Source organism: Rhinatrema bivittatum, chromosome 3 (genome assembly GCF_901001135.1).
Source record: "Rhinatrema bivittatum chromosome 3, aRhiBiv1.1, whole genome shotgun sequence".
In the NCBI taxonomy this organism is placed as follows: Eukaryota; Metazoa; Chordata; class Amphibia; order Gymnophiona; family Rhinatrematidae; genus Rhinatrema; species Rhinatrema bivittatum.
In genome coordinates this window covers 499,731,812-499,757,055 of record NC_042617.1, presented here as the reverse complement: position 1 = coordinate 499,757,055, position 25,244 = coordinate 499,731,812, and the positions used below count along the sequence as shown (strand labels likewise).

The 25,244-nt window shown below is 41.0% G+C and overlaps 1 protein-coding gene across 3 annotated transcripts in view; it reads left to right on the top strand.

Annotated features, from left to right (window-relative positions):
• PKHD1 (PKHD1 ciliary IPT domain containing fibrocystin/polyductin) overlaps window positions 1-25,244 on the top strand; it is a 1,284,809-nt gene that overhangs the window by 104,241 nt on the left and 1,155,324 nt on the right. For all 3 annotated transcript variants that reach the window (XM_029596114.1, XM_029596113.1, XM_029596115.1), the window contains 4 exons: window positions 9,623-9,724; window positions 10,829-10,924; window positions 20,762-20,903; window positions 24,878-24,992. In XM_029596114.1, the coding sequence (XP_029451974.1) occupies window positions 9,623-9,724; window positions 10,829-10,924; window positions 20,762-20,903; window positions 24,878-24,992 (455 nt within the window). The remainder of the gene's footprint in view (window positions 1-9,622; window positions 9,725-10,828; window positions 10,925-20,761; window positions 20,904-24,877; window positions 24,993-25,244) is intronic.

The following is a 25,244-nucleotide window of genomic DNA, read 5'->3' as shown; positions in this document are numbered from 1 at the left end:
TGCTATACGAACTGCATTAACCACATCCTCTGGCAACGAATTCCAGAGTTTAATTGTGCATTGAGTAAAAAAGAACTTTCTCCGATTAGTTTTAAATGTGCCACATGCTAACTTCATGGAGTGCCCCCTAGTCTTTCTATTATCTGAAAGAGTAAATAACCGATTCACATCTATCCGTTCTAGACCTCTCATGATTTTAAACACCTCTATCATGATTTTAAACACCTCTATCAAATCTCAAATGATATAGCTCATTTGAGATTTTGCCTTCAACAACTGTGTGACTTCCATTTGTGATAAGACAACTGTTCCCTTTAAAAATTACATTACTTTGCTTGGTAAGAATTGTCACTGACAGCAGGTTGCTTTCAAGATTAGGCACATATAACACTTCCTTAATAAGTATATTTCTTGTAAGGTTTGTGGAGACAGGGCAATGAAGATACACTTCCCCTGTTCCTTCTGAGATCATATACTGTCCATTAGCTATGAGAATCCTTTCAGATTTATTCTGGTTAAATTGGGTGAAGAAAATTTTATCATTTGTTATCTGACTTGTGGCACCTGAGTCAATACACCTGGTGATTCCATGCTGCCTCAGGTCAAGGAACCCACAGGATTGTAGATAGTTCAGTATCTTTTCCTTCAAAAGATACTCCATTAATTTTCCCACCACTGAGGTGAGACTTAACCACCCTGTAGTTTCCAGCCTCCTTCTGCTCCCACTCTTGTGAAACGGGACCTTACTACTAGATCATTCTCCTTAAAAGGAATCCTAATAGGGTCCTGCATATTTTTTTCAAGCGTTCATTTAAAGTTTAAATTTTAGAAGGCTAAAAAATTGTTTATGAAAATATGAAAGTCATTTCATGGTTTTGCTAGGAAAATAGTAACACTAATGTTATTAATAATTCAATTAAAAATAATTTTAAAAATGTTCTTTTTATTCTCCTATTTTGAAAACTTTTTTTAATTTAAAAAAAGACTAGAGAATAACTGTGGGTTTAAATATTATAATTTATTTCACATACTCAAAAATATTTTTATGACTTCTTAACACTATGAAGTAAAAAACCTGTGCGCTCAGTAAAAGATGTTTAATATCTTTATAAATATGGCCATCCACTTGAAAGGCGACATCTGTTCCATGTGTTCCTCTAACCTTCAACTGGGTTCAGTCAGAAATCTTATTACCTATCACAGCACATAACATTAGGATGAGCTATTATATTGCCTCCTAGTGGGAAGTAAGTGTATTATCCATGTGAGAAGAAATAAATTGAGAATAAGAATAGAAACAACATCTGAGCCAAAAGCTGGAATTGTTCAATATTTTTAAGTTTATTGCAAATGCTGGGTCTGCACTGCGGATCCCACTGTCACATGGATAGAAATTTGCAGTCAGATTGAAATATTGAGCATATGGGAATTTTGTTTCTCCACTGCAGGAGGCTAAAGTGAATCCTCCATGCTTTCTGACTATAAATCCACTGCAGTGATAGCAGAAGGCCCTAGCCAATATAATGCCTCTAATTTTATGTTTCTGGGGAATTGAATAGGGGTAAAACGACTTTGCATAAGCTATAAAGCAAATCAGTTATCTTGTGTTTTAAGCTTGCTATATTTATGAAGTAATAAGAATACTCAGCATTTTTATAGTACTACTGGATGTATGCCGTGCTGTACAATGATGATAAATATTCAGGAATGATAAGTTCCTTCCCGGAAGAGCTTATAAACTAAGTGGGTGCCTGAGGCAATGGGAGATAAAGTGACTTGTCCAAGGTCATAACTGGTAGAAGCTATTCTTAAAAACAAAATTACTGACCACATTCCCATGGTTTAATGGGGGAGGGTCAACAAGGTTCTTCAAAGGGAAGTCTTGTCTTCCAGTTTTCAGGATTGTTTGGAAGTCATAAATAAACATACGAATAAAAGTGAGCCACTTGATATAATGTATCTTTATTTTCAGAAGGCAATTGATGAAGTCCCTCATGAGAGATTCCTCAGGAAAGTGGGAGGTCATGGAATTGGAGGCAGTGTCCTGTTATGGATTGGTAACTGGATAAAAGACAGGAAACAGAGTTAGGACTAAATGGTCAGTTTTCCAAATGTAGAAAGGTCTTTGGAAGTGTGCCCAAGGGTCTGTACTGGGACCTGTGCGATTTATAATATTAATAAATGACCTGGAGAAAGGAATGAGTGAGGTGACCAAATTGCAGAAGACACTAAATTGTTTTGAGTCATTAAAACAGCAGCAAATTGTGAAGAATAGCAGAAAGACTTTGTGAGATTAGGAGACTGGGTTTCTCAATGGCAGATGCAACTTAATTTGCACAAGTGCAAAGTAGTGCATGTAGGGAAATATAATCCTAACATAGCCGAATATCGCACGGATAACTTTAGACCTGCTCGGAAGCAGATCTGAAGTTATCCGGCCTTGTGTGACCAGATAACTTGCTACTTCTCTGGATATCTTTAAAAGTAATGCCAAGACAGTTTAAAAAACAAAACAAATACACGGCCCTGTGGCCCGATTTTCTCCCACCCCCATCAACAAATAGTAAAGAGGACGCAGCAGCCTTACTACTTCCACCTCACATCACCTCCTATATAGATAAAATTCTCCTTTCCCAGTTCCATTCACCCCCCCCCCCCCCCCGGATTTATAAGGATTGTGACAAGCCCTTCACCTACCTCCCCACCATCACGATAAAGAGGCCATAAACTTGAGTGTAGGTTACGCTTCCAGCGCAGCTTTGACAGAGGCTGTGCTGGACGTCGCTGGGAGTGGGTTAGTTCAGACTCACTCCCAGTGGGGCTTTTACAGGTTTGAGCGGGATGGAGGGAGAGCTGGGGTGGTGGTGGTGGTGGTGGGGGGGGGGGGTTTTGCAAGGGCCTCTTTATCATGATGGTGGTGGCAGTTGAAAGAGTGGGGGTGAAGGGTCTGCCACAATTTTATTAAATCTGGGGGGGGGGGGGGGGGGGGAGAACAGAACAAGGCTCCCTATCGATTTCTACATACAGTTTAAACTCCTTTAACTCACCTACATGAGCCTTCACTCTGCATCTGCTCACCAACTCTCCTTTCTTATTTCTTCATACACCCCCTCCTCGTGAACGCTGCTCTTCAGGCAAGCCACTGCTGTCTATATCTTCTTCCCTATCTCTAACTCCTGACTCTGTGTGTTCTATCTGGCTATACTATATGCTTGGAATAGACTTCCTGAATTGGTGCGTCATGCATCCTATCTTGCCTTATTCAAATCCCACCTAAAACCCCACCTTTTTGAGGCTAGTTTAATTCTTAACCCCTGATTATCAAACTTAAAGCCTTATCACGTGTAACCTTTTTCTTAATAAATGAAATTTCCAAAGTCTCTTTGGCCCTGTATGTTTATTTTGATTACATTGTAAGTTCTACTGAGTGGGGAATGTCTCATGTATTTTTGTACAGCATTGCATATGTCGAATAGCACTATAGAAGTGATAAGAAGTAGTCGTAGTAGTAGTAGTAGTAGTAGTAGTAGTAGTAGTAGTAGTAGTATTTCTAGGATCTGCCAGGAATCTGAGGGAAGAGAGACCTATAAGAACATAAGAAATTGCCATGCTGGGTCAGACCAAGGGTCCATCAAGCCCAGCATCCTGTTTCCAACAGAGGCCAAACCAGGCCACAAGAACCTGGCAATTACCCAAACACTAAGAAGATCCCATGCTACTGATGCAATTAATAGCAGTGGCTATTCCCTAAGTAAACTTGATTAATAGCCGTTTATGGACTTTTCCTCCAAGAACTTATCCAAACCTTTTTTGAACCCAGCTACACTAGCTGCACTAACCACATCCTCTGGCAACAAATTCCAGATCTTTATTGTGCATTGAGTGAAAAAGAATTTTCTCCGATTAGTCTTAAATGTGCTACTTACTAACTTCATGGAGTGCCCCGTAGTCCTTCTATTATCTATTAGGATGTCTTGGGAAATACATTTCCTATAACATCACTTAAATGGAATAAGGATTTGTATTTTTGCTTCTGTTGCCATCTGAAACTTGAAAGAACTGTTTGCTTATCTTTTTGTACTACTGCACTATTTTTCCCTGATTTTGGTAACATTTTACTATGTCTGACCAGGAAACTTTATTTATGTTATGCAACAACACCCAGTGGGTGTACTTTTTATTGAGAGACTGTGAGAATGATCCCTTTGGATCTTGCAGCTGTTTTGCTGCCCCCCACTCCCACTGGAGAATTCTGATCCAGAGTTGCACCCAGTTTTTCCATAATCTGCAGCAGATGATGATAGCCCCTTGTCTAATACAGGAAGTGCCTTATGAAAAAGTATTAATAATGCTTAAGAAGCAAATTTTCAATGGAAAGGAAGCTCTAGGGATGTGCATTCGTTTTAACCAAATTTGGAACCATAACGTATAAGAGTCCATTTGTTTCATTCGAGTACCCTGAAATGAACTGAGGGCCACCCCCAAATTAAATGAATGTTATTTGTTTAATTTGGTTAAAACTTCCACTCGGACATATGCCTAGGGCTGAAGCTGGGGCCTTGCCTAGGGCATAGGCAGAGGCCCAAAGCAGGGGCTGTTGCCTAGGCCTGAGTGTGATGCCAGGGTCTCGGCCTTTGCCCACGCCAACACCGGAGCCTCAGTTGAGACCCAAGCAAGGGTAGAGCTCCCCCCATAATTTTCACCACTTACCTGATCTGTAGGGTATCCTTAGCCGTGGCCAGGCTGCGTCCCGATGCCGGGGCCTTGACTCAGGACAGGCCTGATGCCAGGACCCAAGCCGGAGACCTGGTCCTTATGCATGGGCTTCAGCTCAGGGACAGGCCCAGGCTCAGAGTCCAGGCCTTGGAGACCCTGTCAACACATCTTCTTTCTTTTTTTTTTGTTCTTGAATTGACACAGTTTCCTGCAGTCATGCCAGAGTTAATTAACTCAAGGACATCCTCCACAGCAGACAGTGCCATTTTGATGTAGAGCAGTTCACTTAGGCAGCTATATATCAAAATGGCGCCCTCCACTGGGGAGGATGCACTCGAGTTAATTAACTCTGCCATGACCCCAGTAGATGGCATTGGTTCAAGAACAAAGAAGAAGAAAGAAGGCATGTCAAGGGGAGCTCTGAGGCCCGGGCTCTAGGCCTGGGCCTGAGCCTGGGCTGAAGCTCAAGTATCGGGTTCCGGGCTCCCAGCCATAACCCGGCATCAGGTCTGGGTCCAGGCCAAGGCCCCGGTGTTGGGACCCAGTCTTTGGACTGGGCTATAGTATCGGACCTGAATCCTGTCCCTGTTCTAGGCCAAGTCCTAGACAACAGAACCCAGTATCTGGGTTGGGCCCTGGCATCCATGCCTGAATTTGGGTTGAGGACAAGTCATCGGGACCTGGCCATGGTGTCAGGCCCCCAGCATCAGGCTTGAGTTCAGGCTGAGTCCCAAGCATTGGGACCTGGCCTCTAGATCAGGCCCTGGGATCAAGCCCAGGCCTTTGGGTCAGGTTGTGGAGGCGGGCCTGGGCCCAGGCCCTGGCCTAGGCCAAGTTTTCAGGCCTAGGCCTCCAAACTTCGGCCTTATGTAGAGCCTAGGCTGAGGTTGCAGTGACCTACTGCGGCCTTGATCTATGTATGGCTGAGGCTTCGGCCTGGGCCTAGGCCTTGCCAGATCCTCACTGGACCAGGTAAGTAGGAACTGAGAGGGGGATCCTAACCTCCGCTATTTTTCCGGATGGGAAGAATGGGTGGGGGGTCAAGAGACCTTGGGAGGTCCCTTTTCCTTTTTTTGATTGTTTTTTAAATGTTTAATTTATTTTTTAAACAATTCAAACATTAGACTAATTGAAATTTGTGAGGGAAAAAACCTCCTGAAAACAAACCAAAAAACAAAATATTATTTTTCTCCGTGCACATGCCTAAGCTCTAGACCTAGGAGTAATAACATGAAACTCCAAGGAGCAGTGATGGGTTTAGGATTTTGCCACAATTAGGCACTGATGGAGCTGTTGTTGTCCCCCCCCCCCCCCCAACTCCCTCTGGATATTGGCAACAGGGCGCAGAAGGTCTAAGACACAGCAAAAGTTATAAAATTCTGAAGGACATTGACAAACATTTCCGTTTTCTTATTTTATATTATAAAAATAAAGTAGCTTTCCAACCTTTCTGAATTTTTTTTTTATTGAATGAGGAAAAGGGATCTCAAGTATCAAACATAGGGATGATCTCTCAGGAATGGAGGGGAAGAGAAGGAGAGGGAGAGAAGAGCAGGGATGAGGAGGGGAAGGGAAGAGGTCCAGAAATGGAGGGAGAAGGTGAGAGGACTGGGGTTGGGGGGGGGGGGGGCAGGGTGAGAAGAAAAGAGGAGCCTGGGGATGGGGGAAGAAGAAGAAAAAGAGAGAGCACTGGGGATGAGGAGGGTGTGAAATGGGTATAACCCCTTTTTCCCTTAGGGTAACCTTCAGAGCCGTGGAGGGAGGTGGCAGTCACTGCTGCAGCCTTGGGAACAGGTATAGTCCACCAAGGATCACCAATTTGGGACCAGACTGTCTCTGGTAGGTCCAAGGGAAGACTTACCAAATGCACAAAGCCCAATGTCAACACCATATGTTGGTTCCAAAATGATTAATTTATTTTGTAAACCCAAAAGAAATCAGATAACTTTTCAGAAAGAATGATTCTTCACTTAGCAGTAACAGGTTACAGTCCAGCAAAACTCAAATAATTTCCCACACTTCTTCAAATGTTTCTTTGCAATTAAATCCCCAGCTCAGACTTCAGCCCCAAGGCCTTTGGGGCAACACATTTCCAGGATCACAATGACAGGAATATTTCCTTTTCCTGAAGCTTCTCTAGTAGGACTGTCACCTTTTCTCCTAGGGTTTCCTCCCTGTGGGTGGCTAACGGAAATCTTCAATAAACATAAGGGAGTTGATGCATTAAGATGTGCACTGAAAATGGGCACTAGTATTGAGCACACGCACACGCTGCCACTTCCCTGGGTGCCCGATGCAATATTTAAATGAGAGGCTGCGTTAAAAAGGGCACGCTAACAGAGAATTGAATGTCCATAGCATTCAATAGTTTATTGCATCAGGCGCCCAATTACAATGGGTGCTCAATTCGAGCATCCATTTTGATTCCACTTCCTTTTTTGCTATAATACACTTCAGCAGCCTCAGCAAAATAATAGGCACCCCCTTGCTAAGAACATCCATATTGTGTGGCGATAAGAATCTTTTTTTTTTTTTTTTAATGAATTGAAAATATACAATTTTTTTTCTCCACCAAAAGTAGTAAATTAAAGAGTCACAATGATACTAAGAGGTAGAACACACATCACAACACAGAGATATATTTCTAATGTTTTTTGTGAGCCCTTGACTGCTGGTTGACTTTACTCCACCTCCGAGTTAAATTTGCCATGTGAAAAAGTGTGTGTTTGGTGCCCAGTGCTTTACTGCAACGGTGGTAATAGCTAATGCCCTTGGCTACATGCAATTAACATCCAATGGGTGCTATCAGGTTCATGTTTGCTAGTGCACGCATTTTGGCAACGCTAATCTCCTTAGTGCATCCAAAATGCCCATCCAGCTGCCTATAAACCTATGCGCTAGGCTGGGCGCACGTTATTGCATTGACCCAAAGAACTTCAGAATTCTTAGACTCTCAGGAACCCTTATTCTCTCCAGTCCTCCTTCACTCTTCTCCTCTCTCTCTTTTTTTTAGAATGCCTATAAAAGTCTCTTAAATAGCTTTTTTCCAACTCATTCCCCATGTAGAGAATTCACCTCCCCCTTCTATTATCCCGTCTTCCTCATGCATCTGTTAGTCATTGCCTCATCCCCCTTAGTAGCCCTCCTTACAGAGGATGCTTGCAGAGGGCAAGAGATCTGCATCTTACACAGAACTTCCTGGACTTTGGGTGAACCCTGGACAGTAGGAGCCATCTAGAAAGCTTTAGCACCTTTGAAAAATGATAGTGACCCTTAGTAGGGTTACATGGGGGATCAAGGAGAGACGAAGGGAAATCAGGAATCCAGGATGGGGAAGAGGAGGGAGAGGGAGGGAGGGAGGTTCTTTCTGGGATAGAGGAAGGGAAGGTTTTTTTTTGAGAGTTTTCATTTTTCACAATAAGGTGAAGTACAGTGTAGTGTAGTAGTTAATTTGAGAAAATACATTTTGGGAATTGAAAGACTTTTTATGTATTATAATGAGAGTTATGGTACATGGTTTGATCATTTTGGTGCTTTAATGCTGATACTGTTTGAATCCCATTGCGGGCAAGAGACAGTAGATTAAAATCTTTATTGCTCTGATACCATTTCTGTCTAGAATAAATAATTTCAAAATAAAAATTAGTTTATCTAAAAAATATTTTTTGTCTGTCCTTGGTGTCCCTACACCTCTATATTTTGATATTTTCATGTTAATTTGGGAGGTGTTGCTGTTTTGAATTTAATACACTCCTGATCTATACCATCTGATGATCACTGGTGTTCATAGAGCTGCCTACCTGGACATTAGAAATGCTTTCTCCACTTATTATTACCAGATTCACTACATCTCCCTTTCCCTCATCGGTTTTATTACCATTAGTCTGATGAGAGTCCCTTGAAGAGGGCTCAGGATTTCTCTACTTTTAACTGATTCTGCAGATAGACTATTCCAGTCTACAAGTAGAGGGTTAAAATACCCCACCAATAACACTGATTACTTTTCTGGGATTATTTTAATTCATTATTATTATTGTTTATAGTCGCGTGTGAACTTCAAACTGTGGGGGTCATTTATCAAAATGCTATAAGGTATTTTCGCATGCGTTAAGGGCTTATCGCATGCGAAAAGCACCATTAACGCATGCGATAAGCCCTTAATGCATGCAAAAACGCCTTTAACGCATGCGATCGCACCATATCGTATGGTGTGATACAAATTCGAAAAAGAGGAGGTGTTAGGGGCGGGAGTGGGCTGGGTTTACCATTTTGCGAAGCCTTATGGCACGGCTTTAACTACACCTTTTTCAGTAGCGTTAAGCCGTGCGATAGGTTGCATTATGGCTTGATCGCATTTTGCGACGTGTTCTCAAAGGCCTGTTTGATTGGATTTGAAGCGAGAGTGAGAGAGAGAGAGAGCCTAGCCATAATGCCCTCACCCTAGATAGATATTTATATCTCTATGGGAGGCCCACCTAGTTTTTAATTATTTGGATATCTTACATGATCATCATACAGGCAAGAAGTGAAACTGTCTTTAAAGACAAAACAAAACATATCTTTTCCTGTTCTCAATGGCTCTGGAAAAGAGAAAAACATTTTCTTTTTGCCTTATCGTTAACAAATGAATTGTCCAGTGAATTTAAGGAGCAAGAATGAATAGAAATACAGATCTGTGTTTATCCTTGATCATATTAGAACTTGGTACTCTTGTAGCAGCAGAATCTTAGTGCCATGAAGAATGAGGTCGAAACTGAGAGGAACTTCAGTTCATTGATTCTGCCATCCTGTTCTCTCCAGTGTTCCACAGAGATCACATTTTGATTAGGTTATGCCTGTCTGCTTTTTCTTTGGGCTTGCTTTTGGGCAGATTTTATGTTTCCTTTGCTGACTTTTTCTTTTTCAGATATACTATCTGTCATTCCTGGTTTTGGTAGTCTAAGAGGAGGGACCAAAATCATCATCAAAGGGAATTTCTTCCTCCATCCTGCAAAGGTCACTGTTGCAGGTGGGAATTGTGGTTCCATTCCTGACATATCACTGGTAATCTTAGGGACTTTTGTTGATAGATTGTAAACCTTCTGGAGCAGAAAAATACCTACTGTACCTGATTGTAACTTGCCTTAAGCTTGGATTTCAATGGCGAGTAATACCATCTAACCCCACCACCCAAAAAAATCCATATCATTCCATTAATTATTTTTAACTCGCTATAAAATAGCAGTCTGATATCTGAATAAAGTAAGCAATGCAAAAATTGAAATTAATTAGTTTAGTTTTAGATTTTTTTTCAGTTTCTAAGCATGATTGTGATAAAAACTAAAATCTGTTCATTTTTTTGTTAAAAATAATGTTAAAAGGCTTCTTTTGCCAAGTTTTTGAGCCATGTGAATGACTGATCATCTGGATCTATTCAGCCCTTGGCATTTTTTTTCTAATCTTGTAAAAGTTTGTTTGCTATGTATCAGGGGATTTGCATTTTTGTCTCAGAGGTTTATTCTAGTGTATTATATTATATTATATTATATTAATTAATTTATTGATTTAACATGTTTTGTATACCGTCATTCGGTTTAGCCATCACAATGGTTTACAGGAAAATATATATATATATATATATGAGTACAGAGTAAAATTAGGGATTTAACAGAGAGTATAACATAGTTGAAAACAAGTAACATTGATGGAACTATATCTCTAACCCCTATATAAATATATAAATATAGTGGAATGATGAGCTGCGGCCAGAAAAGGGGCGAGCAGGGTGATAGTGAGCAGCCGGCCACATCGCGGTGGTGCATTTTCACCTGCCACGATTGCAGCCATGCTGTACACTATCAATGAAATAGCTGTAGCAATTTCCGGCACTACTCTAGGTGATAAGGTGTGATACATTATCCCCCGCAGCGCTACAGCCTCCTACTTTGCCTAAACCCCGCCCAAACCCCTCCCCTTCCCCTAATTTGCATTTTGACATCACAATAACAGCCCATCGCGATTTGATGAATGACCCTGCAAATTTGGTGGAATGGAGGCCAATGTATTTAATTCTTCCATCTGTTGAAAAAATGTTGAGTAAATATTTATTTATTAATTTGTTTTGCTTTCCAAGGTGTGCCCTGTGAAATCAGACACATCTCTCCAAACAAGATTCAATGCACAACTGGGTCTGTTGATAGTAGTAGAAGATTTAGTACACCTCAGCCAGGTAACTTAAAAATATTGCCGATCGCTAAATAGATCTTGGAAAATTACAATGGACTTTTATTTCCCAAAGCTGTGCTGAAACTGAGCAACTTCTTGTGACTATTAAAGAAAGAATGTAAGAATGTAAGAATATCACCATGATATTAAGTCGGAGGGTGCACAGAAAAGCAGTTTTTACTGCTTTTATGTGCACTTTCCTGGTGCTGAGAGAAATTAATGCCTACCTTTGGGTAGGCGCTAATTTCTGAAAGTAAAATGTGTGGCTTGGCTGCACATTTTACTTTCTGAATTGCGCGGGCATAACTAATAGGGCCATCAACATGCATTTGCATGTTGCGGGCGCTATTAGTTTGGGGGGGGGGGTTTGGACGCGCGTTTTCGGCATGCTATTACCTCTTACCGAATAAGGGGTAAAGCTAGCGCGTTGAAAACGCGCATCCAAATGTATTGGCCCGTTTAAGACCTGGTTAAACCAGCAATGCCTCTGTTCATATCAACAGTGAAGTTAGTAGACCAACCTTAATAAGACAAAGAAGAGAAATCATCACAACTGTTTTACTTAATGAATTATTTTAGTTGCATTGACTGTTAACTGAAAATGGATTCTGATAGGTCTCAATCATCCTCTTTCTTCACCTTTCCATTTTCTCTTATATTTGACTACCAATTGCATGCTTTTGAAGAAATACCTACTGTAACTGGCAGTTGTGTGTATGCCGAGACAGAGAGAAAAGAGGAAGAGATAGAGACTAAGGCCATATATTTTTTCTACCTATGCTTATGTCTATTTTCAATTTTAACCTGAAAGACAGGTATGCTTGAACAGAGGCTGTAGTAGTATTACATGTACTGTTTTTTTAATGCTATTTTTATATTTTCATTTTATTCAAACTTTAAAATAATTCCAAGACCAAACTTAAAGTATAAACAGTGACAATAACCCTGGGCTAAAGTTGTCTATAAGAACTCCAAGGGCACGCCTCCATTACTAGGGCTTCAGATGTCTTCACTTTCCACACTTGCTCTCTTCCAGGATGCCCTGTAGGGTGGGGTCAAGTTTTATCTCCAAGGCCCTGGGCATTTTCTAGCAGTTCTAATGTAAACTAATAAATAATGCTGGACTCTTGCTGTTGTTCCAACAGAACTTTACTAATAGTTGGTTTGTCATGAAGTAAATAACAATATACAGGTTTCTGTTCAATACAGTCCATTATATAGCTTATTCCAAATAAATATGTGACTCTGTATTGCTTGCATTAACTGATCTTCCCATTAGATTCCTTCCCAATTTCAAGGGCAGTTTTGAAGCTTCCTCCCATAACAGTGGATATGATACTTAGACTGGCCTAAATAACACACTTCAATTTCCTATTTGTCATACCTTAATCGAAAGGCTAAAGAGGTTAGGCCTCTTCAGCTTGGGGAGATATGATACAGGCTTATAAAATAATGAGTGGTTGAAATGAGTAAACATTAATCAACTGTTTATTCTTTCAAAAAGTACAAAGACCAGGGGACACACAATGAAGTTACTAGGTAATACATTTAAAACTAATAAGAGAAAATAATTATTTTTACTCAGCACATAATTAAGCTCTGGTATTTGTTACCAGAGACAGCTATTAGTGTAGCTGTATGTCATGGTTTATATTTGAAATAAAAATTGTTTTACAAAAAAACAAACAAACAAAAAAAAAAAACATGTTTGGTCAAGTTCCTGGAGGAAAAGCCCATAAATCATTATTTATGTGGAGTTGCAGAAGATATCCACTGCTTATTCTTGGGATAAGCAGCGTAGAATCTGTCTAGCCATGGGGATCCTGCCAGGTACTTATGACCTGAATTGGCCACTGTTGGAAACAGGATACTGGGCTTCATGCACCCTTGGTCTGACCCAGTATGACAAATCTTATGTACTTATGTCTTGAAATGTCTTCCATTTCTTTGATGATACTTCGATGACTGATTTCCAACTCCTCTCTAGAATACCTGTGATATTTCAATCCTCTAGAACTACTCCCGACTCTAAAGAAGCATTCAAAAGGTCAGCCAGTGGAAAAGGAAGAACTTTTCTCAATTCCCTTAATACCCTCATATGTATCCTGTCAGCCCCATTGCTTTATCTACTTTAAGTTTAGCTAGCTCCTCATGAAAACACTTGTAGCAAAACTATATTAGCGTGCTGCTTCTTCAAATACTGAATGAGCCTCTTAAGCTTAACTGGTGAAGATAGCCCGCGCACATTAAGAGAGAGACTTATAATATCATTCCCCATAGTACCAAGATTTCAAAATGCCATATATTAACAAATCCCAAGGAGAAGTACCTATCTGTCTCTGAATACAAAACCCTTTGAATCTGCCCAAGAGCAGAATTGTGAGAACTGCTCTTCCTTCCATATACCAAGTTCAAAAATTAAAAGTTTAGATTTGGTGACTGGGAGAAGTATGCAGACGAGAGTCCTTTTTTAAAGGTATTTTGATCAGTAAAGCTTCCATAATTTCTTTAGCTGTTTCAACAGCAATCAGCAAAGAAAGCATGCCTGATCAGGTCTCCTCCTCCTGAGCCTAGTCCTCATTTGCTGCTGGAAAATCCTCAATGTTTTTCTTTCCCAGTCTTTTAGGCTTCCTTTGCTTAGCTCCCTATTGCTCAGCAGCCCCCAGCCCCCTCTCTCTTATTAAGAGGTTCTAGTTCCCTGTCTCTGGTCCTCACCTCCACTAACCAGCATTATCCAGGCCCCTGTCTCAGGCTTCCTTCCCCCCTGCACTGCAATATACAGGCCCCTTTCTCATTCTAGCTTCCTTACCCCATGCACAGCTGCACCCATTCCCCTCTCTTTCTGGTTTCCTTCTCCTTAAGAGCAACATCCAGGCCCCTCTCCCTCTGGCTCCCTTACCCACTGAACAGCAATACACAGGCCCCTCAAATATAGAAATATAGAAACATGATAGCAGAAAAAGACTGTATGACCCATCTAGTCTGCCCATTCATCCAATTAATTTAGCATTATAATTTCCATCACTTCCTTAGAGATCCCCCTGTATTTATCCCATGTTTGTCTCCATTACCTCCACTGGGAGGCTGTTCCACCCATCCACCGCCCTCTCTGTAAAGAAATGTTTCCTAAGATTACACCTGAGTCTACTCCTTTTCAACCTCATCGCATGACCCCTCATTCTAGAGTCTCTTTTCCATTGAAAGAGACTCACATCCTGTGCCTGAAAACCTTTCAGATATCTGAATGCCTCTATCATATCTCCCCATCTCACCTTTTCTCCAAGGAGTTCATGTTTAGATCCTTAAGTCTATCCCATATGTTTTACAATGAAGACCACTGACCATTTTAGTAGTCATCCTCTGGACTGACTCCTAGTTTTACACCCTTTAGAAGGTGTAGTCTCCAGAATTGTATATATTACAAATGAGGTCTCACCAGGGACCCATACAGGGGCAATATCACCTCCCTTTTTCTGTTGATCATTCCTCTTCCTGTGCAGCCAAGCATCTCCTGGCTTTTACTGTCATTTTATCCACCTGTTTGGCCACTTTAAGATTATCAGATACAATAATCTCCAGATCTCGCTCTTCCTTTGTGCTTAGAAGAACTTCACCTTTAATAACGTATATTTTCCTTGGGTTTTTGCATCTTAAATGCATTACAAAAATGTTGAAAAGAACCGGTCCAAGGACCAGTCTCTGAGGCACACCACTAGTAACTACCCCCTCCTCAGAGAAAACTCCATTTACCATTGCTCTTTGTTGCCTCCCACTCTAACCCAGTCAGATACTCTGGGTTCCATACCAAGGGCACTCAATTTATTTATAAGTCTTCTATGCCGAACCATGTAAAAGGCCTTACTGAAATCCAAATGCACTACGCCTAGCGCTCTCCCATGATTCAACTCGCTGGTCACCCAAACAAAGAAATTGATTTGATTCATCTGTTAAAATCCATGCTGCCTTGGATCTTGCAATCCATTGGATTCCAAAAATTGGACTATCCTGTGTTTTAGCAGCGATTCCATTAGTTTGCTCACCACAGAGATCAGACTAATGGGTCTGTAGTTTCCAGACTCCTCCTTATTTCCACTTTTATTAATAAGAACCACATATACCCTTTTCCAGTCTTCTGGGACTACTCTTGACTTTAAAGTAACATTGAAAAGATCAGCCAGTGGAGCTACCAGGAGCTACCAGGACATCTTTAAGTTCCCTTAGTACCCTACGGATTTTTGCCATCTGGCCCCATCGCCTTATGTACTTTAAGTTTAGTTAGCTCCTCACGAATACACTGTTCTGAAAATTGATTGAGGTTTACCTCACTGCCAATCTTATTTGTGTTTGATTTATGTGGTCTTGCTCCAGGCCCATCCACAGTGAACACCTAACAGAAATATTTGTTAAGCAATTTTGTTTTTTTCCTCATCAATCTCTCTCTACAAATCCCTTCCTTCACCTTTGAGTCTCACAATGCCACGTTTACATTTCATTCCATCCAATACAACTTTTGCCCTTCCTTCTATCACTAACATATCTAAAAAAAAAGTCTTGTCCCCACCTCTCTCTGGCTCTTTTCCCTTTTCCACATCAACACACAGGCCCCTCTCTCTCTAGCTCCCTTCCTCCCTACATAGCAACATGCAGGCTCATCTCCCTATGGCTCCCTTCCCCCCTGCACCACAACACCCAGGCTTCTCTCTTTCACCTACCTTGCCCCATTCTATCCAGGTTTCTTCACCAGCTCACTTTCTTCATCAACGACCCAGAGCCATCAGGCCAAAGATCTTCCAACTGCAGCACCAGAAGACCGAATGAACCACAGTATCTGTGATTGAGCACCCACCTCCTCCTTCCTGATTGAGAGCGGGATAAGGGCTAGGGCCGCTACAGGGTTCTTGAGATAGCGCTGAATTACAAGTCCTGCGGTGCATTCTATTTTCTGTTGCAGCCCAAGGCATGTGTCCCATTCACCTCAGTTCTGGCACTAGCGGTGGTGCTTCCTTTACTACCCAGGCTGTATTGGGAGGGATATGAGGAGGCAGCAGCCAACACCTTGGCTCTTCTTTCAGCGTAGCAAGACATCTGTCCGGAGAGTGGAACAGGACAGGAAGCAGTGATTGCAATCAGCAGCTTTTTCTTGTGTTGAATCTGTGGGGTCTATTGGGTGGGAAGGGGCAGGATGTGGCTTCTAGAGGTTCTTAGTTTCTTTGGTCCATGCTGGCAGATATACAGTAAATATTGTTTGCTTTTGCTCTGGGTGGGCGTCAGTGGAAGAAAAGGGGGACACAGAGTGATGATACACAGGAAGAAGGGCAGAATGGGAGTATCAGTGTTGCCCCCAAATGTTGGTGCTCTAGGCAACCTCCTAACTTGCCTAATAGTTAAACTGGTCCTACCTGCATCAATACTTCCTCCTGCTGGAAGAACCCCAGGGAGCCCCACTATAAAAAAAAAATGGTATGCTCACTCCAAGGCTCCCTTGCCCAGCAGCAACCAAATGTGTCTGTCTGGCCAGGTTTGGATGGGAGTTACAAAGACTAGATTGTCCTAAAAGTAAAAAAAAAAAAATGAACAATTTAAAAAAACCAACATGAAACAAGGTAAATATGTTTTCTAGGAGCCTAAAAATATTTTCATTGCTTTTTTTTTAAATGTTCCTACAGCATTTGGCTCTGTTGCTATTAAAAAATATAGTACTTTCCAGATTAAAAGTTTCTATTAGAATACAATGGAATACCCCTTTTCAAAAATGTCACTAGATGTGGCCTATAGTCACTGTATAGGCTTCCAATAAGGTCCAAGCTACTGCCCTGGCAAAATCCTTGATGTGAAACCACTCTCAAATTTCTACTGAGTTGTATGCAAGTGTAACAGCTTTGAAATGACTTCAAATAGAGAACTACAAGTAAATGTGTGGATCAGAGCTGAACAAAAGTTCAACAAGTATTTTTTTTTTATCAGAGAGAGAACAGATTCTGAATATTTCAATGCTGTCATTCAGCTCTTTTTCCTACATAACAAAGCAGTTCTTTTTCTTAGAGAGTACATGATCTTGGGTTTTGAAGTTGAATATTTTTGAAGAACTTGTAAAGAGGCACTCCTGAGGCTGCTGAGAAAGCTGTATAACATTGTTGACATAACATGTGTCAGCCATGCTTTCCTCCTTCAGTCCCTGATGAGGCTAATGTCTGCGCAGGGCCTGGGAGGCAGGATCTTAATTGGTTGCTATAGAGAAAGCTTGGGGGAAGAGTTATTCTCCAATCAACTGGCACAAAAAGGCCTACCTGTGTAGACCTGGCTAGATGCTATATTTGTATGCAAAGGAGATGGGGCTCAGATTTGGGTGATAAGGATAGAAATGAGAAAAGTGAAAGAAGGGGATTATTGTTGAAAGAGGAAGGTATAGCAAAGGAATTCATGACTCAAGGTCAGCATGGCAGTACAACATGGGTGGAAAGATTTTTTGGCCCAAGGGCCACATTGCTGGGAAGGGTATCCTATCAGTGCTCCAAGGAGCAGAAAAGGAAACTTATGAAACACCTGTGTGCTACAGAAAGTGTGCAAAATTAATGGAATGAGAATGTGCTGTGCTAAGGTGGTGATTTTCCTCCTAAGGGAAATCACATAGGGTTGAGTTAGTGGAGCTGGGAAGTTTCCAGTAACTAAAGATCATCTTTTGGTCAGAGGGTGCTACAAACAACTCTTTGAATAAAAAGTTTGATATAGCTCCTATGGGCTTGGGTTTAGGAGAAGGTTATAAAAATCCCAACTACATTTGGTCTGGGGCTTTTCCAGAGTGAACAGAAAAGCAAGAGGATGTAGGTGTCATCCTCTTCAAGGGTTAGAAGGAGGGAGAAGCTGGAGTCAGGCAGAGATACTCTTACTCATCCAGTATTTCAAGCAGCCTGAGGAAAAAAGATCTATGGTTTTGTGTTGAAGAGTGAAGAAGGAGAGTATTTTACTTGTGGTGGGAATTTGCTTGGATCAGGAGCCAAACTGTGCCAGCAGGAACTTGCTACGGGGTTCGGAAGATTCTTGTGTGCATAAACAGAGGGATTTCTTCCTTGAGCTGTTCAGGGCACTATGAGAAACTAAATCTGGTGTATGGACAGTAGCAGGGCCTGGATAGGACAAAGAGAAAGGACTGTAAAAAGGATATGAAGTTTTTGAAATTGATGCAACAAGCCTTAAAGAATTCTTGGACTGTGTTGTACTCTACTGTTTTGTATTTTGGTTGAATGTTTTTTGGTTGAATACAGAACTTTTTGCAATAAACTATTTTTCTAGTTTGGAACACAACTTTTCAGGGTCGACAATGAACTTGTTTGTGGTAAAAGCATGTGTGTGCGCCCTTGACCCAGTTTGGCCCTGCAGGTTATCCTGTCTCCAGCCCATGGTCCAAAAGAGAATTTATTTTTTCTCCCTTTGGATGGGTTTACCCCAAGCCCCCCAGAACTGAGAAAGTAGCCCCAATGGACCTACAACAGTAACATCATTTCCACTGGCCTGCAGATGTTACTTCCTCCCACAAGCCAGGACACTTGTGCTACCGCAGGACAGTGAAGGATGTTTGAGGGCTGGGATTGGCCTGCGGTTCATAGTTTGGACATCTCTGCAGTAAACATTATAAAGTATCAATAGGCAATGTGGCCTCTCTTTTTCAGACATTGTACTGCTGAGAGTGGGTGAGGGTTTTCATTTTAGTGCTATCAGGACAGTACAAATAAAATATAAGTAGGGAGTATACCCTTTCTTGCTCAGATGCTGTGTTATTATAAATTCGTATGCCATATATTTATCATATATATATATATATATATATATATATATATATATATATTTATCATAATCGTATCATTTATTCATGTTATTTGACGAATTATTGTTGTCTATTTTATATTTAATATTTAATGATTTACGTTCTTTTGTTCAAAACTCTGTTTAATGTAACGCCTTACCCGCGACAGTTTTGTTCTATGGAAACCGACCTGATTTGATATTTATATCAAGAATGTCGGTATATAAAAACCCTAAATAAATAAATAAATATTTGATGACAAGAGCTCCTCCTGCAATTTGATTATTCATATAACCCTGTAAAAATGTTTCTTTTCTTTCTTTTGTGTTTTTCAAAAAATTAAAGTGAAGAAGTACAAAGCATGTAGAAAATGAAAGCTAGAATTTATCAAGTGCAGTTTTTCTTAATTGCATATGGATTTATATTAAACTCTGCCATTGATTTTGCTTTATATATTATACATTTTTGTAAATTTGTTGTTAGTCTCTTCTTTTTCTGCTACTGCATGGTGTTCAGGCAGTTTATAGCATACTTTTACTTGTGGTTGATTTTCATTATTTACTAGGGATGTGAATCGTTTTTTGACGATTTAAAATATCGTCCGATATATTTTAAATCGTCAAAAATCGTTAGGGCCACGATACAATACCAATTCCCCAGATTTATCGTCAAAAAATCGTAAATCGGGGGAAGGGAGAGGGCAGGAAAACCGGCACACTAAAACACCCTAAAACCCACCCCCGACCCTTTAAATTAAATCCCCCACCCTCCCGAACCCCCCCCCAAATGCCTTAAATTACCTGGGGGTCCAGCGGCACACTAAAACACGGCACACTAAAACCCCCTAAAACCCATCCCGACCCTTTAAATTAAATCCCCCACCCTCCCGAACCCCCCCCAAATGCCTTAAATTACCTGGGGGTCCGTAGCCTTAAATTACCTCCGTAGCGGCAGTCCGTAGCTAAATCGGGGGAAGGGGGAGAGCAGGAAAAGCGGCACACTAAATCGTGTAGTCTTCAGCCGGCGCCATTTTGCAAAATGGCCGCCGCAAAATGGCGGCGGCCATAGACCAAAACGATTCGACGCAGGAGGTCGTTCCGGACCCCCGCTGGACATTTGGCAAGTCTTGTGGGGGTCAGGAGGCCCCCCCAAGCTGGCCAAAAGTTCCAGGCCAGCTTGGGGGGTCCAGCGGGGGACCGTGAGCGATTTCCTGCCGCGAATCGTTTTCCGTACGGAAAATGGCGCCGGCAGGAGATCGACTGCAGGAGGTCGTTCAGCCGGGGTCCGGAACCCTCGCTGAATGACCTCCTGCAGTCGATATCCTGCCGGCGCCATTTTCCGTACGGAAAACGATTCGTGGCAGGAAATCGCTCACGGACCCCTGCTGCTGGACCCCCAGGAACTTTTGGCCAGCTTGGGGGGGCCTCCTGACCCCCACAAGACTTGCCAAAAGTCCAGCGGGGGTCCGGAACGACCTCCTGCGTCGAATCGTTTTGGTCTATGGCCGCCGCCATTTTGCGGCGGCCATTTTGCAAAATGGCGCCGGCTGAAGACTACACGATTTAGTGTGCCGCTTTTCCTGCTCTCCCCCTTCCCCCGATTTAGCTACGGACCGCCGCTACGGAGGTAATTTAAGGCTACGGACCCCCAGGTAATTTAAGGCATTCGGGAGGGTGGGGGATTTAATTTAAAGGGTCGGGGTGGGTTTTAGGGGGTTTTAGTGTGCCGTGTTTTAGTGTGCCGCTGGACCCCCAGGTAATTTAAGGCATTTGGGGGGGGTTCGGGAGGGTGGGGGATTTAATTTAAAGGGTCGGGGGTGGGTTTTAGGGGGTTTTAGTGTGCCGGCTCACGATTTTAACGATTTTCACGATACTTTACACACCCAAACGGCAACAATACGATTCCCTCCCCCTCCCAGCCGAAATCGATCGTTAAGACGATCGAGGACACGATTCACATCTCTATTATTTACATGACTATTCCAGAAGTTGTTAGGGAGGCAGCTACTGAATGATATTCTCTCATTTATTCACTTCCCAGGTAACAGAGGGCTTCTCTTTGAAGTTTGGGAAGGGGCAGCAAGCACCAATTTGACTGACACAACACCAGGATACAGATGGCAGTTTGTTCCTAATGCTAGCTCTCCCCTAGACTTCATGTCTGCAGCACCACAGCTATTCAGGTAATACTTTCAAAGGATTTTTAAATAAAATATTTGGCACTGCACTAGTAGATAAGTTGGTCATCACGGAGTTTCCCAATTGTAACCTGAAAAGGAACAAAGCAAATTAACCAGATAATCCTCCTCTTTCCTGTAAAGAGGTCCACTCCAATGTAAATCTTCAGGACAGACTCCCACCTGAAATATAAATCTCATTACACCAAGTTGCAGACCATCTCACATTGTGGCCATTCAATGGAAATACTCCTTCCATGAAATGTAAACAAAACCTACCACTTCACTTTACTGTAGCAGATGTTCTCCACATACATCAAACACAAAGAATTTCATTTCCTTATTCATGTTTACCATGCTCAGTACTCCACTGAACACACCTGGGACTGAGGGGTGCACAACAAAATATCACCATACTATACATTTTATCCATTATATACTTTAAATCACGTCAACTGCATTTCACTGGGACTGTCACTCCAAAAACTCTCTCTCTCTCTGCTTTCAGTTACACGAGCTTCCATATTCATAATACTCCAAACAAGAAAATTTAGAAGAATAGTCAAAATACTTCTTATAACCAGGTATAGTCGCAGCCAAGACCATACATCTGAATAAAATAAGAGGCTATGGATATAGTATATACACTTTAATATGAGACATGAGAAAGTCAGAAACCATTTTATGGCAATTGTATTATCAATATTTCCCTTAAAAACTTTGTTTCCCAAAAATCAAATACCTTCCATCAAACAGTTAAAGACCATTTTTTTCTTCACAAACACATCATTTCCCCAGATAGAATAACATGATAAATCAATGACTATTATAGCAATGATTTTGCTACTCAATAATTGAGCCCCTAATGGCAGGTTCATGGCAATAAATCCCATTATTATGGTAGGTATTGTCAGTTCAGTGGTTAGAAACTTAAATAGCTTTTAATTTGGTCTCCTTTGGATGGTATTCCAGGGCACATTGGTCTTAGTGCTCACATTTACACAGGACCTATATCAAAGCAGAAGAGAACAGCCCAAAAACAGCATGGCAGATGTGATGAATGATTCTGGCATTAGGTGTTAAATCCAGTCCTTAGGTAGGAGTGGTTAAGGCAGTAACCATGATTAAACAATAATAACCAGGTCCGACTCTGAGGTAGGTGCTTGTAGAGCAGAAAACAGAGCCATTCACATAGCTGCCTGTTCCCCATTTCCAGGGGCAGGACCATTTCATTAATTCCTTTATTGCTATGCTTTGTTTAATGATAGTGTTATTCTGTGATGCATAACAAAACACATTACAAATAACAGACATATTTTGTCTGATCACTCGTGTTTTCTTAAAATGCCTCATATCTTACAAATTCTGCCAGGGGTATGTAAACTTATGAGCACAACTGTATATATATATATATTGTTGTTATTATGGGGAATGGAAATTTGTTGAAACAATTGCTGGGTTGGCTAAATATTCCATACCTTATATTAAAAAAATGAAATAACATCCAGCATGGTGCCTGGGATATTTAAACATTTTTTGATTTATACATTCTTTTCACACCTTTTTTTTAGTTCTGTATATAGAGTGGTTTGTACAACATCTCTTTCTTTCTTTCTTTATTCAACTTGATATACTCTCTAGAATAAAATCTCTATGGGTTTTCATTAATAATCAATTTCAGCCCCCACCCACTATCACCCTCAGTTCATTAAACAGCTAATAAAAAATAAAATCCTATTCTAAATATCATCTAAAACAAATTTATACAATAATCTCATAAACATTGTCCAACTATTCTAGCCATCAAAAATACAAAAATATAGACATTAGATAATAAAACCCCACCATACTTCCACCTAATAAAACAATATAAAATTGTCTTAAAGCAAAAACAATATTCTAATAATCTCTCTTTATATGCTTGTCCACAGTGGATAACATGAAAAATTTTACTTGCAATATTATAAAAACACCAGAGGATGGTCAGCTAATTACATCTTTGAAGCCAAACTAATCAAGAAATGCATCTGAATTATGAATCCTTATTAATGGTTGTCTAAATCTTTTTAGTTTCACCCATCTCTAGTTGGAGACTGTCATCCTTGCTTTAGAGCCCTGCTCACATGGACCATTCCATGCATCTTACAACTAGCAACTAAGAAAAAGATAGGTAGACCAGGTTAAGCTTCCTAAGGAAGCAGCATGGATTAGAGGGGAGAGGCAAGGATTAATCTTTTTAGTGAAACAAAGTACTGCTGAGTAACTAGGCCAGTGATCTTACCCTATAACGGTGATCATCTGACTTGTAAATATTTGCACTTCCCATTTATTAGAGCAGAGCTTTGTGGTGTTAGCCACTTCTTGTAATAAGTTGACCAGGTAATGATATGAAATATATCAGAGGTCAAGACAAACAGAATTATACCACAGGGAGTGCTGACTGCAGAATTTGAACTTGCTGGGAAAAAGCACCTAAAATCCCAAAATAAAAATAAATATATATTACTGGCTGTGTTTATTGTGTGTTAGTTTTCAAGGGTAGTAGTTGTTTGTCACTGTTAGGACTTTGGGTTATTTTGTGAGCTTGTGGAAGTTAGCATTTGTTTGCCACTGTTAAAGACTGTGAGAGTTTAGAGATAGGCTTTGAGCTAGTTTTGTGAGCCTGTAGAAGTTAGTATTTGCTTGTAAGTATTAAAATTGTGAGTTTACAAAGATCATGTACTTGATCTGAAAATATGAGAGTACTGGTTCCTGGGCAACTAGTCACTAGTTTGATTCCCACTCAATGCATAATTAAACTCTGGAATTCATTGCCAGAGGATGTGGTGAAAGTTGTTGGTGTAGCTGTGTTTAAAAAAGATTTAGGCAAGTTCTTGGAAGAAACATCCATAAACCATTATTAAGATGGACTTGGGGAAATCCACTGTTTTTCCCTGGGTTAAGCAGGATGGAATCTATCAACCTTTTGGGATGCTGCCAGGTATTTGTGTCCTGGATTAGCCACTGATGGCAACAGGATTCTGGGCTTGATGAAAACTCTTGTTTTCCTTTGAAATAGTGCAGCCATCCTTTTTATATTTTCTTGAGAAAACCCTTGTTATCTTTCAGAGTATATGAACTTCTGTATGCTAAAAGTGCCCTCAGCATCAGCAGTTTGTCATGCTGTTAATCACACACAGAAAGATATGTGCGCATATATTGGTCACATGGTAACAGACACAAAATGGGATTGAATTAACAAACGTTTGAAACTTGTCAGCAATAGTGTCAGTCATCAAAACTTTTATGAATAGAAATAATGCCCTCTCTGCCAGCTGTGGGATACCAGCAGTTGCAGACTTCTAAAAAAACATATCCAGGTCTTTGTATCTGCTGTATGATTGGCCACAAATGCAAGTGCAAGAACCTTTGTGTAAAGATGAAATTCTCCTTATGAGACATTATTCTATTCAGGAATTATATCAAAATCATCTTTGGTTTGATTTAACAGATCTTTGAGGGCTCCAACATACTCACTAGTTTCTCTGTATACTCAAACTTCATCCCTCCCTTCCTGTTTCCTTCAGGACATGAGTAGAGGTGGGAGAGCAACAGGAGAAGGGCTAGATTAAGGGACAGAGTGCCTCTTTCACCTGCTCCTGCTCAGCCACACCACCCTACCCTCTTCCTGCTGCCTGCAGGCTGTTTGCCAGGGTAAGTGCTGGAGCAGGAACAGAGAAATAGCTGAGACTGATGGCAGGCACCCTGTATCTTTCATTAAATGATTGAATTAAAGGGTGAGGAGAAATGTTGATTGTGTTATATGGCAACCAGCTAATTATGCTGTTTCACTCAGTGGCTGAACAATCCCAGAAGCCTAGAGGCACTGGTCATAGGTAGTAGCTACAATGAACGCTATTTGCAATGTTTGTAGAAAGAGAACTTTGTTACTGAAGTATAAAAATGCAATACTGTTTTATATGACATGTTCTACTATGCAGTGCCCGCCTGCATGGATTCTTTGTGGCTCCAGAGACCAACAATTATACCTTCTGGATCCAGGGTGATGCTAGCGCCTGCTTGTATTTCAGCCACTCTGAAGACCCCAAAAGAAAGGTAAAGTTTAGAGAATTGCAGGAATTAAAAGAAAATTGTTATCCCTTGTTGATCTCCACCTTTGGAATTCCCTGCCACATATAACATGCTGGGCCCTTGCTCCACTTTCTAGATTCATCTGAAGATGCTCTCTTTTTAGAAGGCACTCTAATAGTGTCCATATACATGCCCTTTGTCCTGTGGTATACCCCGTGATATACCATGGTGCCACTCCTGCCTCATTCTCATTCTTATCGCTTGCATATCTCTCTG